We start from the raw sequence: 12,491 nt of genomic DNA, 5'->3' as shown, positions 1-12,491 counted from the left end.
TGCCTCCGAGCACTTTATCTGGCCTCAGGTTCGGAGGCCCGGAGCTTGTCTCAGGCTCGCCCGGGTTTGGTGCCTTCTCAGCCGCTCGCCGAGCTGCCCTGGCTCCTCGCGGGAAGCCCAGAGCTGCCCCGCCTCTTCTGCCCGTCCAGCGCGCCCAGTACCCCTTATAAGTGGGTTTTTCTGAGCCAGGAAAAGACCCCGGGATCGCGTCTTTTATCCCCCCTCGTTTAGGGATGCTGGATTCTTTTGAAAAAGAAGAAACAAAAACACTAACACGGTTTCAGCAGGCCGCTCTGCGCAGCCTCCGCCGGCGCCAGGGAAGCACGCGCCAGGAGTCCTGGGTCCCTCGGAGCGCTCCCCAGGCCAAGGATGGGGGGTGCCCCATTTACCAAGGCTAAGCTTCCGGATCGTGGGAGGTTACAGGGCCCAGCAGGGCTCGTCGGCCGCCGGCTGGAGTTGTGCTGCCCAAGGAGGGGCGCTTTTAAAATATAGAGGGGACGGCTTAGGGATGACCTACTTCAATCTCCTCTAACAATTCCTCTGCTGTAGCTATTCGTTTGCTCTTAAGGCATTTGCCTTTCCAGGTCATTTTTTTTAAAGTGTGGGGAATTTTACTGTCAAAAATAGGGCGCATGAATTATGCATGAGTTAAAATGAAAATTACCATTACGTTGATTTTGACTAAAGTACTGGTCTAACTTGCCATAAGGCCTCAATAATTGGATTTTTATTTTTATTTTTTTTAATAATTGGATTTTTAAAATGCAGATCTGGCGAAGTTTCCGCGGAACACAAAAAGCCGAAACCCGTGGCTAAAGCAATGCAGGCTTGGGTGGGAGAAGGCCGGGTCTCCGGCGTACCGGATCCTTCCACAATCCTCTTCCGCCACCTTTCCCTCCACCCCTCCCCGTCTCGGTCCTGCTCCCAGGGGTCTGAAGGAATGTTTATGGCCTGGCTCAAGTTCAACGACAGAACTCTGCCTGGAGGGGGAAGGGCGACGAACTTAACCAGACAAAGACCGAGGTCAGGTCTCAGGCGGGGGAGACAGGCTGAACCCATTTAAGATGGGGCGCTGAGAGTCCACTCCGGGTACCTATTTCTCTCTTCAAGAGCTGGCTCGGTCTGGGGCCTGAGCTGTGCGGTCCGTAGCTCTGGCGCCAACACTCGATGCGCCGTCCGTAGCTCTGGCGCCAACACTCGATGCGTGCGCGCCTGGGTGAGAGCCGGGCGCTCACAGTCTGAATGGGCACTGCAAAGGCTTCGCCTAGCGTCCAGGACCCAATGAGGACGCCCTTGCTTTCTTCCTTCCCCGCTCTACCCTAACCAGAGCCGAGGTCCAGACCTCTCTCCCTCAGAGACCTGCCTCTTCTGCCCCCTCTCCCGAGTTTTGCTCACATCTTCCCACCCGGATTTGGTGTTCTAAGCATCTTTCAGGTCCTTCTCCAGCATAGGTTGTTCCGGAAAGCCTCTCCATATGCCGTGAAAGTGAATCGTTCTCGGTCTCCGTTCCCCCTGAGTGGGCGTTTGACCCACCTTACAATGTCAGAGATCACAGAATACAGTCCTCCGGCTTCAGGTCACATATGAAGAAACTACAGACCCAAGATCTGCCAGCGACTGAGAGAGAGGCAAAGCGCCAGAGAGCGATCGGTAGAAAGGGAGATAGTATTTCCACTGTATCTCCTCCAGTCTTCCACTTCAAGGGATGGTTTTGAGTGCAGCAGGCACTCGATAAAATGAGTGATGGATTGAACTAAATTTCCACTTGTGTTTAATTCCCTGTGGTTGCACTTATCCAAATCGGGGGGTTCCAGTGGAGCAAGGTGACCTCAAAGGATGGCTCCAGATAGAAAGTTTGTGTCTAGAGAGACCTTGTGAGAAGAGGTATGTTGAGAGTGGGGGAGAGGCTTGGCTTCCTGTTCTCTTGCGCTGATGACCACAGAGCTTAGCCCTTAGAACTCCTGCTTTGGGGGCTCTGCTTAGACTGTGATGCTGATCAAGTAACTAAGGCTTAGCCTCAACGTCCTCATTTTATAAAGTGGGTTTTGTCTTTGTGGGGGCAGTAGCTCTGAGAGGGCATGGGCAGGAACGAGCGGGGGCAGGGAGGGTTGGGTGAGTCCCGAGTGGGTCTGTAGATTACCTTGTTCCCTGCTCCCCGCCACCCCCCCCCCCAAGACCAACAAGCTAGCAGTGTCAGTGGCCCCCCGCTGCTTGTGTGCAAGTTCTGAGTCCCTGGGCAGATATGCCAGCCATGGGCAACCCCTCTAGTTGCTCCTCAGATCCCAGAACTCAAAGAGCTCAACAGGGCATAGGAATGGCAGAAGGAAAGCAGCCATGCGAGACTAAGCTGCACTGATTTAAAGGGCCAGAGCCTCTCCCTTAAGGGTGTATTAATAAATCATTATAATCAGGGTTAATTTTCACCCAGTTTTCAAAGTAAATGTTTTGTAAAGTATCACAGTTTAAATAAGAACAACATTAACAATAATATTAATTTCGTCTGTACCAAGATTCCATCCAGTCGGAGACAAACACAAGGTCCTATGGGCGGGCCTTGCTCTCCCAAGCCAGACTCTCCCTGGCTGAGGCCGCGCTCGCGTCTCGCGTGCTGCGAAGCAGTTTCTTGGTCCCTTTTTGCCCAGGCGGCTGCCAGCCTTTTTAGGAAACAACGAGGAGGCGCCCGGCTGAATGGCCTCTTCGAGAGCCTGACACCCACCCTTCCCTATCCGCTGTGACCGCGGAGTCCCCCAGAGTCCGGGGACGAACCCCCTTCCCCGACGGCTCCCTCAGCGGATCCCCAGAACAAAAGAGCTTAAGGTCCTTGGCCCACGAATCAGCGGGTTTACCTTTTTAGAGAGAAGCGCATTTTTGAAAGTAGCAAAATGAGTGGGTCTTGCTCTGAGAAACGGGAGCATAACACTCTTGCTCTCTCTGCCAAGGCCAGGGCTGGAATTCGGTGGGCTCCAAGGCTCGGAGCTGGGCCGGCGCCGGCCTCCGAGTGGCGCAGGGCTCTGCTCTCGCGCACCTCGGGCTAGAGAAGTAAGGATCGCAGCGCCGCATAAGGGTCCCCCTCCCAGCAGAGCCTGGGGCGGGGCTCAAGGAGAGGGCGCACAGCCCCCGGCTCCCCACCTCGTGGCTGGAGCGCCCGCTCTCCGCTGCAGCCTCTCGCCTCCCCAACCCGGTGTCTCGCGACAGTCTTCCGGTCGCTCTGGCTCTGCCAGCGCCGCTTGGCCTCCTCCCTCCTTCAAAGTCCAGAAATGGGACCCCTTCCCTCACTTTCCTCCATCTTCCCACGAAGAGTTGAGGAGAGACGGGGTAGGGGCGGCGGGAACGGCCATGTCCGCCGGCAGACGCGGCCTTTCCCTCCCCATCGTCCCGAGGGTGATTGAACGCTGGCCTCTCCGTCATTTTGAAGGCATTTAGGGAAGAGGGAGCCGTGGTGGAACTCCTTCTCCGTTTGCTCCGACCACCCCCACCCGCTTTCTACACAAAAGTAACTGGTAGCGGAGAAAGAAAGGCTGCCATCAGTTCCGCATTGGATGTTTTCAAATCTCTCCCCGGGCCCAGGCCAGCGCCTGGAGGGAGGGCCTGGCCGGCCCAGCCGGGTGAGGGGCCGAGGGCGGCCCCTCTGCTTTTCCCTTTCCCCGAGAGGGAGTATTCAGGTGGGTGAGAATGTACTATAAATTTCTTTCAAAAACAACGGAACCTCTCCCTTTGCCCCCTCCGCAGCAGTTGCCTCTGCGCTTTATTGCCAGTTTACGGTAACAGGTTCGTGTAAATCACGTTTGAAGCTCTGGTGTTTCTATTAGACCGGAAGGGGGGACGGGCACAGAGGGTTCTCCCGGAAGGAAACCTAATACAAGTGCAGCACTTAGGACCTTGAGTAAAACTTACTTTAATAAAGGGGAGCAATGGGGGCTGGAGGAGCGGAGGGCCGTCAGCTCCGCGTTGGCGGAGGGGGGCCGCGCCGTTCGGAGAACTGGGGTGTCTTGATTTGGGCCTTTCTTCTGCCGCAGGGCAGCTACTGGTCCTCGAACCACTCAGAGCTGGGGTGGCTAGCTGGGGAAGGAGGGGGAACTGGGGGCGGGCGGCTGGGACGGGGGTCACGGCGGTGCCAACAGTCGCCGGCTGCGGCCTCGCGAGTTCTAGGGTGGCGGCGAGCGTTTGCCCGCTTGCCAGTAGGGGACCCCGGAGCTGGGGCCCCGGGTTCGTTGTCTGCGGGGCTGCTTCGAGAACCTAGATTCGAAAAGAGCTTCCCGAGGTACTATCAACGCTCTTTTCCACCATTACCGCCCAATCCGTCCTCTCGAGGCCTAATAAAATCCGCTGCGATTCATGGGGTCGCAAAGAGTCGGACAAGACTGAGCGACTGAACTGATTTGGAATTGGAAGTGATTTCGGTCCGGAGCAGCGTAGACGCCACCTTCCAACCCTGTTTCGACGTTTGCTGAGACTGAGCCGGAGAAGTTCCGCTCAGAGAAAGGGAGTGGGCGCAGAGGGCGGCCCGGAGTAAAATCGCGCCTCGTTGGTGAAAAGACACCCGGTCTGTTTCCCGGTGTGTGTCTGTGCGCCTCTGCGTTTATTTGTCCATGAAAATGTCTGAATTTACCTATTTGAGAACATTGTATTCACGCATTTCAATCTAAATGTTAGCGAAACACTCTTGTATTAATAGCTTAAAGTGGCCCTATTTAAAAAGCTAATAGCTGCAGGCAAGTAAATGTAGATATATGGATTTTGTTGTAGTTTAGACACAAATTACTGAAAGATTTTTAAATGGTCTCGGTGGAAAGGGATATAATTCGCCTCGGTAGTAACATTGGTGTTTGGAAAGAAGTTCCATAAAAGGATTTAACACAAAGCAAAATTGGATGATTTTTTTTTTTTTTGCACAGATTCCATACAAGTAAATGACTTGGGGCGGGGGGAAGCGCAAGAGAGGTTCGCAGCGAATTGTTCTGGCGAGGAAGATAAATAAAATACTCCAGTGGAATGAAGACCTGGACCGAGGGCTTACGGCGCCGCAGCCTTGCTCCGGGTGCCTTGGCCACCCTGTTTTTTCTCTATTAGAGATCTCTTTTGCTGCCCTCCTAGCCTTCCTCCTGGGTCTCTCCGCCGCAGGGTTGATACATTTGCCAGTACCCTGGCCCAGTTTCAGGCGACTCCGGGTCCAAGCGCTCTCACACGCGGCTACGAATTCCCCAACCCCGGAGGCCCGAGTCCCCAGGCTTTCGGAAGCCAGAGGCTCAGTTGAGGGATTGTTAAAAAGCTGAGCCGACTGGCAAATTTCTCTGAAATGGCGAGATTCTGCCGGAAGGGGGCGCCCTTGACTTTTTAATAGGCCAAACTCACGTTGGTAGAGGGAGAAATCTAAAATCCCCCATCTTTTGTTTGTTCTAAAATTGTTGCGAGAGCATTAACAGAGGAGCCCGGAAACTTTAAGTCCTTGATAACGGAATGGAGGCATTAGAGCCCCGGGAATTCAGAGTCTCGAGGCCCCTGACTGCAGGCCTCCCAAAGTCACCTCGGGAAGTCCGAGTGGTAACCTAAAGCCTTTCCCCTCCCTCTGTAGGGAGCAAGCACCACGCGCGGTCTCCCCCATCTGTCCCACACGCCACCTACCCATAGGCCTATCTGTCCTGAAGTCTCTCAATTTCTGAAGCGGCAAGGGAGGGGGGGCTGCACCCACTAATCTTCGGAGTTCGCGGTATTAAAAATTACTAAAGATTGGGACTTCGCTTGAAGAACGTAGAAAGCAGAAAGTAACTTTTCTCTGGGCGAGGCGCGATACCAGGGAGCTTAAACTGGACCACGGGGCTTAAACTGGACCACGGGGCTTGGAAAGACTGTAAATCACGAAATTGACACCTTCCCCTTCCCCAAGCACACCCACTATCTAAGAAGACCCAGGGAGGGAGGGTCACTGCCAGTCGGGGCTTTTTCTCCCCCTCAGCTTTAGAATCCTCTTTGGTTGAAAAAAAAAAAAAAAAAAGGTGGGGGGCAGGGAGGGATTTGGAACACTTAGAAGAGTCTTCCGAGAAGAGCCAGGACTGGGATGCCACCCGACTCGAATTGCTCGGCTGCGGCGGCCAACTCAGGGTTTCCTGGAAAAGGAGTCCGCTCTGAGATGGAGCGGCCTTCGAGACGTGGCCGGGGACCCTTCCGGATGCTCGCCTCCCGACTGCCCGCTGCGAGGAGGCTCGGAACATGGGTCTGGCGGCCCGTCTTCTCCACTTCATTCCTGTGCGTTCGATCGCCGGAAGGCTGACAGAACCCGCCAGCACGGGCTGCGGGAAGATCCAGCTTAGCCCCGCTGATGTTCCGCGCAGACAAGGTCCCGGCCTAGGTACACGACTTCAGGTTCCCCGGCTCTGCGAACAGCCGGTCTGCCCCAGGTTTCTGGAACTCCGCACTATTCGCATATTGTCTACGTGGTTGTGGAAAACAGGGTTGTGCCAAACTGTCCTCCACTCCCCCAGAATCAGTGTATGTGGACGGAACCAGCACAAAGGAAAGGAAAAAGTCTGTGCCTGCTATTGTCCCAGCGGCCTGCGGTTCCCCATTCTGACACCGGCTTTTGGGGGCTTCTGCCACCCCTGGTTCTTTCACTCGGCAAAGAGCCTGCCTGAGACTCCAAGGCCTGAGACTCGGAAGCTCCTTGGTGTCACCGGCAGGCAAGCAGAGGAGAAATGGGTAGTGAACAGCCATATTCATTTTTTCTCCTTCTAGGCTATACAAGTGTGTTTGGGATGTGCCTGCCATGGATAGGCTACTTATTCCCCTCATTCTGCAATCATTTGTGCGTAAGGGGCTGTTTACAGGGCCACAAATGTCTATTTCATGCAGCTCCCAAATGCCCAATGAACCACGACCTACCTCCTTTGGCCAGAACCACCAGAAACATTAAGGGAAGGCTTGGAAAGTTTTGGAGAGGAACTGGTGAATTATCCAGGCACTTTCTCAAACCCCATTTCTCTGGAAGAAAGAACACACCCTAAGTCCACTGGCTTCATTTTCACACAGGGCCGAAACTGAAGAGTTAGGCACATGGACTTCTGAGACCAGTGGGTACAGTCTAGAGGATGGGCAGGGAGGGAGGGAGAGGTACCCCCCAGCATTGGCCATCCTGCCTAGCTGTCATCTTAGAAAAAATGCTAAAGGGGCAACGGTAGTTACAGGGGTAAATCTACCATTTCTTGTCTCCCCTGCCTTCACTGCAATGGGGACAGGCTTTGGAAATGGAAGAGGTTCCAGAGGAAGCTGTCCTGTCACTGGTCTCCTTCCAAGTTTATTCATGATCAGCTCAATCCATGAAAGCAGTTTCTAAAAGTGCTCTACAGAGCTCTAGATAGAAAATATGATACTAATTATCATGGCAACTGGTACTGGTTATGGTGATTATTGCAACTGCCAGAATGAATGATTATGACTGGGACAAAGTCACTTAGGTAGTGTTACCTGGCGGACTGGGCTGTAACTCTGGGCCTTGCTGGCTCTTTGGGATCCATGGCATATCCAGACTGTCTCTGAAGAACAGCCCAGGAACATTGGCCTGGGAAGAGTGTCACTTCTGGGAGCCTCTCAAGCAGAGTCTGGGGCCCCAGCTTGGCCGAGGCAGGCTCCTGGTCTCACCAGGATACCCCAACTTCCCCTCCCCCTCCCAGCCAGAGCCAGGGAGCTCCCTCACGGAGGAGCGCTGGTTTTGACCTTGGCGAGGACCTTCTTCTCCTTGACCCGGCGATTCTGAAACCAGATGGTGATCTGGCGCTCTGAGAGGCTGGTGGCAGCAGAGATCTTGCGCCTCTTGTCCTTGGTGATGAATTTGTTAGCCGAATACTCACGCTCCAGTTCCCGCAACTGTCCCTTGCTGTAGGGAATGCGCTTCTTGCGGCCTCGACGGAAGGTGCAGCCCTCAGGCGGATGCTGCGAGCTTGAGTCTATGCAGGAGAGGGAGGGAGAGAGAGACATGCTCAAACCACAGCCTGGCGCAAGCCCAGGGTCTGACCCAGGCCCCACAACCTAGGTTATCCTACAAGAGCATTCAGGTTACCCAAAGCACAAGAGGACACCTCCGCTTCCAGCTGGTTGGTTTCCTGATCCACCCAGCCTTGGAAAGAGGAGATTTCTGCAGGCCACCCTCACTCATCACTGCCTTCACGCCTGCAGTCTGCAAACACACCCAGCCCACCTAGACTGCATATGTTCACCCTCACATGCATTTTCCAACTCTTGACCACTCTTACAGATACTACAAACAAATTCTGTACAGGAGGGAACACATTTCTGCCCCTACTCCCAACACATACACACACACACACACATGCACCAATGCACACACCTAAGTCATGGCTGCAGGAAATCTACACTTCTCTTTGGAAACTGAAAAACTCATCTGAGAGAAAGTAAGGGGTTGTATTCTTTACAGAACAACTAATTCCTCTGTTCCCACCCAGCTGCACCCCCACACTCAATGAATTGAGAAGAATTAAACTGGGGTCCTACTGGGCAGGAACACCCTAAGTCCCAAACAACAGCAAAGAGAGTCAAGCACTCCGACATATTGAAAGGCTGGTCCCAAGGCCCCCGGGGGAGATCAGGGACCTGGTGGGCCTCAGGATTCAAATAGCACCCAGCTCAGGCCCCTCACAATGACCCTCTGGGGCCTTCACCCAGTCTCTCTAACTGCCTGGACCCTCCTTCAGAGCCCTAATAGCCAACCAAGGAGAACCGAGCTCCTCCTGACCAGCCCCAAGACCCATCCAGGCAGGGTCTACAATGCCACACTCAGCACCAAGGGCATCCAGAGCAGCTTACCTGCAAATGCTGCCTTCCAGAAAGGACCTGGGGGGTTCTGTTCTCCCTGGCAACACATCTGGCTGTTCCAGCCACCGGTAAGGGCCCAGGGCTGGTAACTGTCCACAGGCAGCAGGGAGTCATGACGAGGCTCACCCGGGGCGCCCAAAGTCTGCACTACGGACACATCCAGGTAACTGGCCATAGGCTGGTAGGGTCCCGGGTATCCCGGGTAGAAGGCAAACTCGGTGGGGCGGCTGGGGTACTCCTCCCCGGACGTGGGAGTCTCCGCAGGGTAGGCAGCCAGGGTGGCCGCCTGGGCACAGGGCTTCAGCGAGCTTCGGGACACTCGGCAGGAGTAGTACCCGCCTCCAAAGTAGCCGTAAGGCACCGGAGCTGGGGACGCCCCCTGGGGCACCCCGGGGCATGGGTGGCACTGCTTTGGCGGTTCCGCAGAGCCTGGCAGATCCAGGGGGGCGTAGTTGACAGCAGGCATCAGCGTAGGCGCCGACGTTGGATGGCTGGTCAGTGGGGAGTGGGTGACTAGGTTCCGACTCCCTCCGGCTCCCAGCAAGCCTTCGATCTCCTTGGCGCCGTCCAAAGTGGTATAATTGCTGGGCTCCATGGGGCCGAGGATCGGCTCATGAGGCGCTGGGGGTGGGGAATACAGGGGGGACCAGCTCGCTCTCCCCACCCAGGCCCGGGGAATCCAAAGCGTTTTAAATCGCTGGCAGCTCGCTGGGCGCCTGCATTCGCTCAGCCCGGCCGTCGTGACGCAGGAGCCGCAGGTGCCCGGGCACGCGGGCTGATTGGCTGCGGCCTGGCGGAGAGAGGCTCATAAAATCTTCACTGCAGAAATTGCGAAAATACTTTACCCCCGCTTTCTCTCTTTTCCCTCCTCACCCTCCCTCGCTCCCTTGCTCACTCCCTCCTCCCTTTCTTCTCTCCCCGCCTTCCTCCTTCTCCCTCTCCTCCCTCCTCTCTTTCTCTCTCGGCTTTTTTTTTTAATTGCATTTGAAAACGAGAGAAAAGAGACGGGGTGTCTTCCCGCCGCTTTCCAGTTTGGAACAACCCAGCTACGTCGGGGGTGGGGAGGCGGGAGAGGAGAGACGGAGCCAGCCCCACCTCGGTCGCCTCCTCTCTCTCCCTGGCTGTCTCCTGTGCTTTGGCAGGTTTAACGAGAGAATAAAAAGCTCTCCCTATAAAGTGTCCATCTCGTAGGGGGAAGGGGAGTTGAGGGTGGGGCCTGGAGGCCGCTCTGAGCCTGAAAGGAAAAACCCGGGAATGCGCCTGAGCCAGAAGGGGCTAGAAAATGGGAGTTAAGGGATATTTCTGGAAGCTCCTTGCTTTGGGGTCCCAGTCCTAACATCCCAGTTCACTCCAGGTGCCCCTCCCATTCTGGATGCGCAGTAATAAGCTACTCCTGGACCTCGGGAAGTGCCTAGGACGCCTCTTCCCCAGAGACCCTAGCTAGCGCCCTTAGCCTATAAAGATCCGGATTCGAAGAGGGGTGGAAAGGAAAGGGAGCGAGACACGGACTCCGAAGGAGACATGAGAATTGGAGACGCTAAAGGTTCAGACCTGAAGCGGAAATGGAGCTTCTGGTCCTGGCCTGTAAAAGGGTATCTGGATTTCCGTTTTAGGATGGCTAAAGAAATATGGAAAGATGTCACATACGACCTGTATATTCAGAGAGAGGCAGAGAAAGAGCAGGAAAATGAGATTCAGAGACACACAGTAAGGGGGAGAAGTTGAAGGAAGGGTTTGAGAGAGAATGTTATAAAATCCTGAAGTACCAGTCAGAAAAGATAAACCCTTTCCCCCCTTTTCTGGAATTTAAGATTATTTCCAGAAAACCAGGCCTGGCTAACTGGTAAATAACTAGTTTCAGGGGAATCTGGATCCCAAGAATACAGAAGCCTGGCCTTTATGAAGTACCCAGTCTCTCTGTCCTCTCCTACACTCCACGGGGCCCAGAAAACTCACCCTGGTCTTGGCACACTCCCACCCAAGCCTAGGACCAGAAAACCCAGGACGCCTATCTGCTTCCTCCAGGCTTTCCCTTTCCTAAGAAGGAAGAGGGCATGGGAGAGGGAATCTCAACCACTGGAGGAATTATCTGAGGCCCATCTGTCGGGAACTATTGTGCAGTGCAAGGCAGAAGCCCCAAACCATTTTTCCCCCCCATAGATCTGTCTTCAGAGATTTTGTTTCCATCACTACCCCTCCCAAATCAAATCTTCTGGGTTCACTTTTTCTAGAACTCACAGGTTTTTTTGAGAAGACAGGAACTTTTGCATTCTACACGAAGGTCATGGCAATTTTATAGAACAGACTACTCTGCACTCTAGGTGGGATTGGCCATACCCGCTCAGTAACCTGTCTGAACTTGAGCTATCTTTCAGGAAAGGGCCCATGCAACCGGATTTGCTCCAAGTTGCAGGGCTGTAGGGAAGAGTATAGCTCACTTTCAGTGACCACTGCTGATAATTGAAGACACCAAGCATGAAATCCTCACTGGATTTTGTTGTATTTGAAAACAACAGGAGAGAAAAGGGAGGCGATGTCTCTTTGATGCTTTCCAGTTTCTTGCTATAGCTTCTTGCTTGTCTGATTATGAAAGGCAGAAATACCAGGATTTTTACCTAACGACTAAGAATTTTTTACTGCTTTTTGCTTAGTAGATGACAACACAGGCATGAATAGATCCCTAAATTTTATAAATAGATAAATCAATTCCATTCCTGGGAATATACCCAACAGAAATGAATGTTTATTTCCATCAATAGACAAGTACTAAAATATCTAAAGCAGCTTTATTTATTATAGCTCAAAAATACAAACAACCCAAATGTTCATCAATAGTGCTACACAGCAATTTTAAAAAACACTGCTACACACAACATAGATAAATTGCACAGATAGGTGGGTAAAAGAAGCTACACAAAAGAGCAAATTTTGTATGCTTCTATTTCTATGCAGTTCAATCAAGAATAGCCAAAATCAAATCTATGGTGATAGAGGTCCGAATAGATTGTCCTGGGAAGGGGAGCTTCTGACTAGGAGGTGACATAAGGCTGGAAATGTTCTGGATCTCAGATCTCTATCTATGTGCTAGTTACATGGGTATGTTCACCATAAGAATTCAAGATGTACATGGGGTTATTTCTTCACATTACATCAGCTTATCTCTATTTTTTAGAAGGAACATAATTAAATACAAAAATTTCAAGATTCATAGCAATGTTGCCTGCCATTGTGCTTTTTGGATATTAATGTTCTTATCTATGTCTTATGGAAATAAGCAGCTGAATGCATGCAATTCTGCATCATTGTAGAATGCAGAGAAGACCAACTCAAACCTTGCCCTGGAGAAGCTCACCAACTGTGCTGGAGACCTCTATGGAAACAGACACAATTCAATACAAATAAATACTATGGGCGGGGGTGTTTCTGTTTTGCTCTACAATTTATTTAGCATCTAGTAGATTCTAGGGAACAGTTTCAAATATCATATTAACATATGTGCATGTGCTCCCATTTTCTGTATATGTTTATGTATTTGCAAACACGCATGACCTGTCATAGACCTCAACTGGAGTCAACTAAGGCAGAGTAAGTCTCCTTATCTGTAAAATTATGTATTCTCAAAGGCACAGTAATTTCTACCCCTCAGGAATGCTGTGAAGAGTTTTTGC

At 52.7% G+C, this 12,491-nt stretch overlaps 2 protein-coding genes across 2 annotated transcripts; one reads left to right on the top strand and one right to left on the bottom strand.

The window, feature by feature from the left end:
- The first annotated feature begins 3,911 nt into the window (after positions 1–3,911).
- Positions 3,912–5,273, top strand: PRAC2 (PRAC2 small nuclear protein). The gene is made up of 3 exons (XM_070774443.1): positions 3,912–3,947; positions 4,183–4,261; positions 4,918–5,273. Exons 1-3 carry the CDS (start codon positions 3,912–3,914, stop codon positions 5,271–5,273), a joined length of 471 nt encoding a protein of 156 aa, XP_070630544.1.
- Positions 5,274–7,683: 2,410 nt separating this feature from the next.
- Positions 7,684–9,418, bottom strand: HOXB13 (homeobox B13). The gene is made up of 2 exons (XM_019980445.2): positions 8,815–9,418; positions 7,684–7,937 (listed from the first exon to the last, which is right to left on the bottom strand). Exons 1-2 carry the CDS (start codon positions 9,416–9,418, stop codon positions 7,684–7,686), a joined length of 858 nt encoding a protein of 285 aa, XP_019836004.2.
- Between the last annotated feature and the right edge of the window lie 3,073 nt (positions 9,419–12,491).

Source organism: Bos indicus, chromosome 19, assembly GCF_029378745.1.
Source record: "Bos indicus isolate NIAB-ARS_2022 breed Sahiwal x Tharparkar chromosome 19, NIAB-ARS_B.indTharparkar_mat_pri_1.0, whole genome shotgun sequence".
Lineage (NCBI taxonomy): Eukaryota > Metazoa > Chordata > Mammalia > Artiodactyla > Bovidae > Bos > Bos indicus.
The sequence above is the reverse complement of the archived record's forward strand: the minus strand, read 5'-3'. Positions and strand labels throughout refer to the sequence as shown.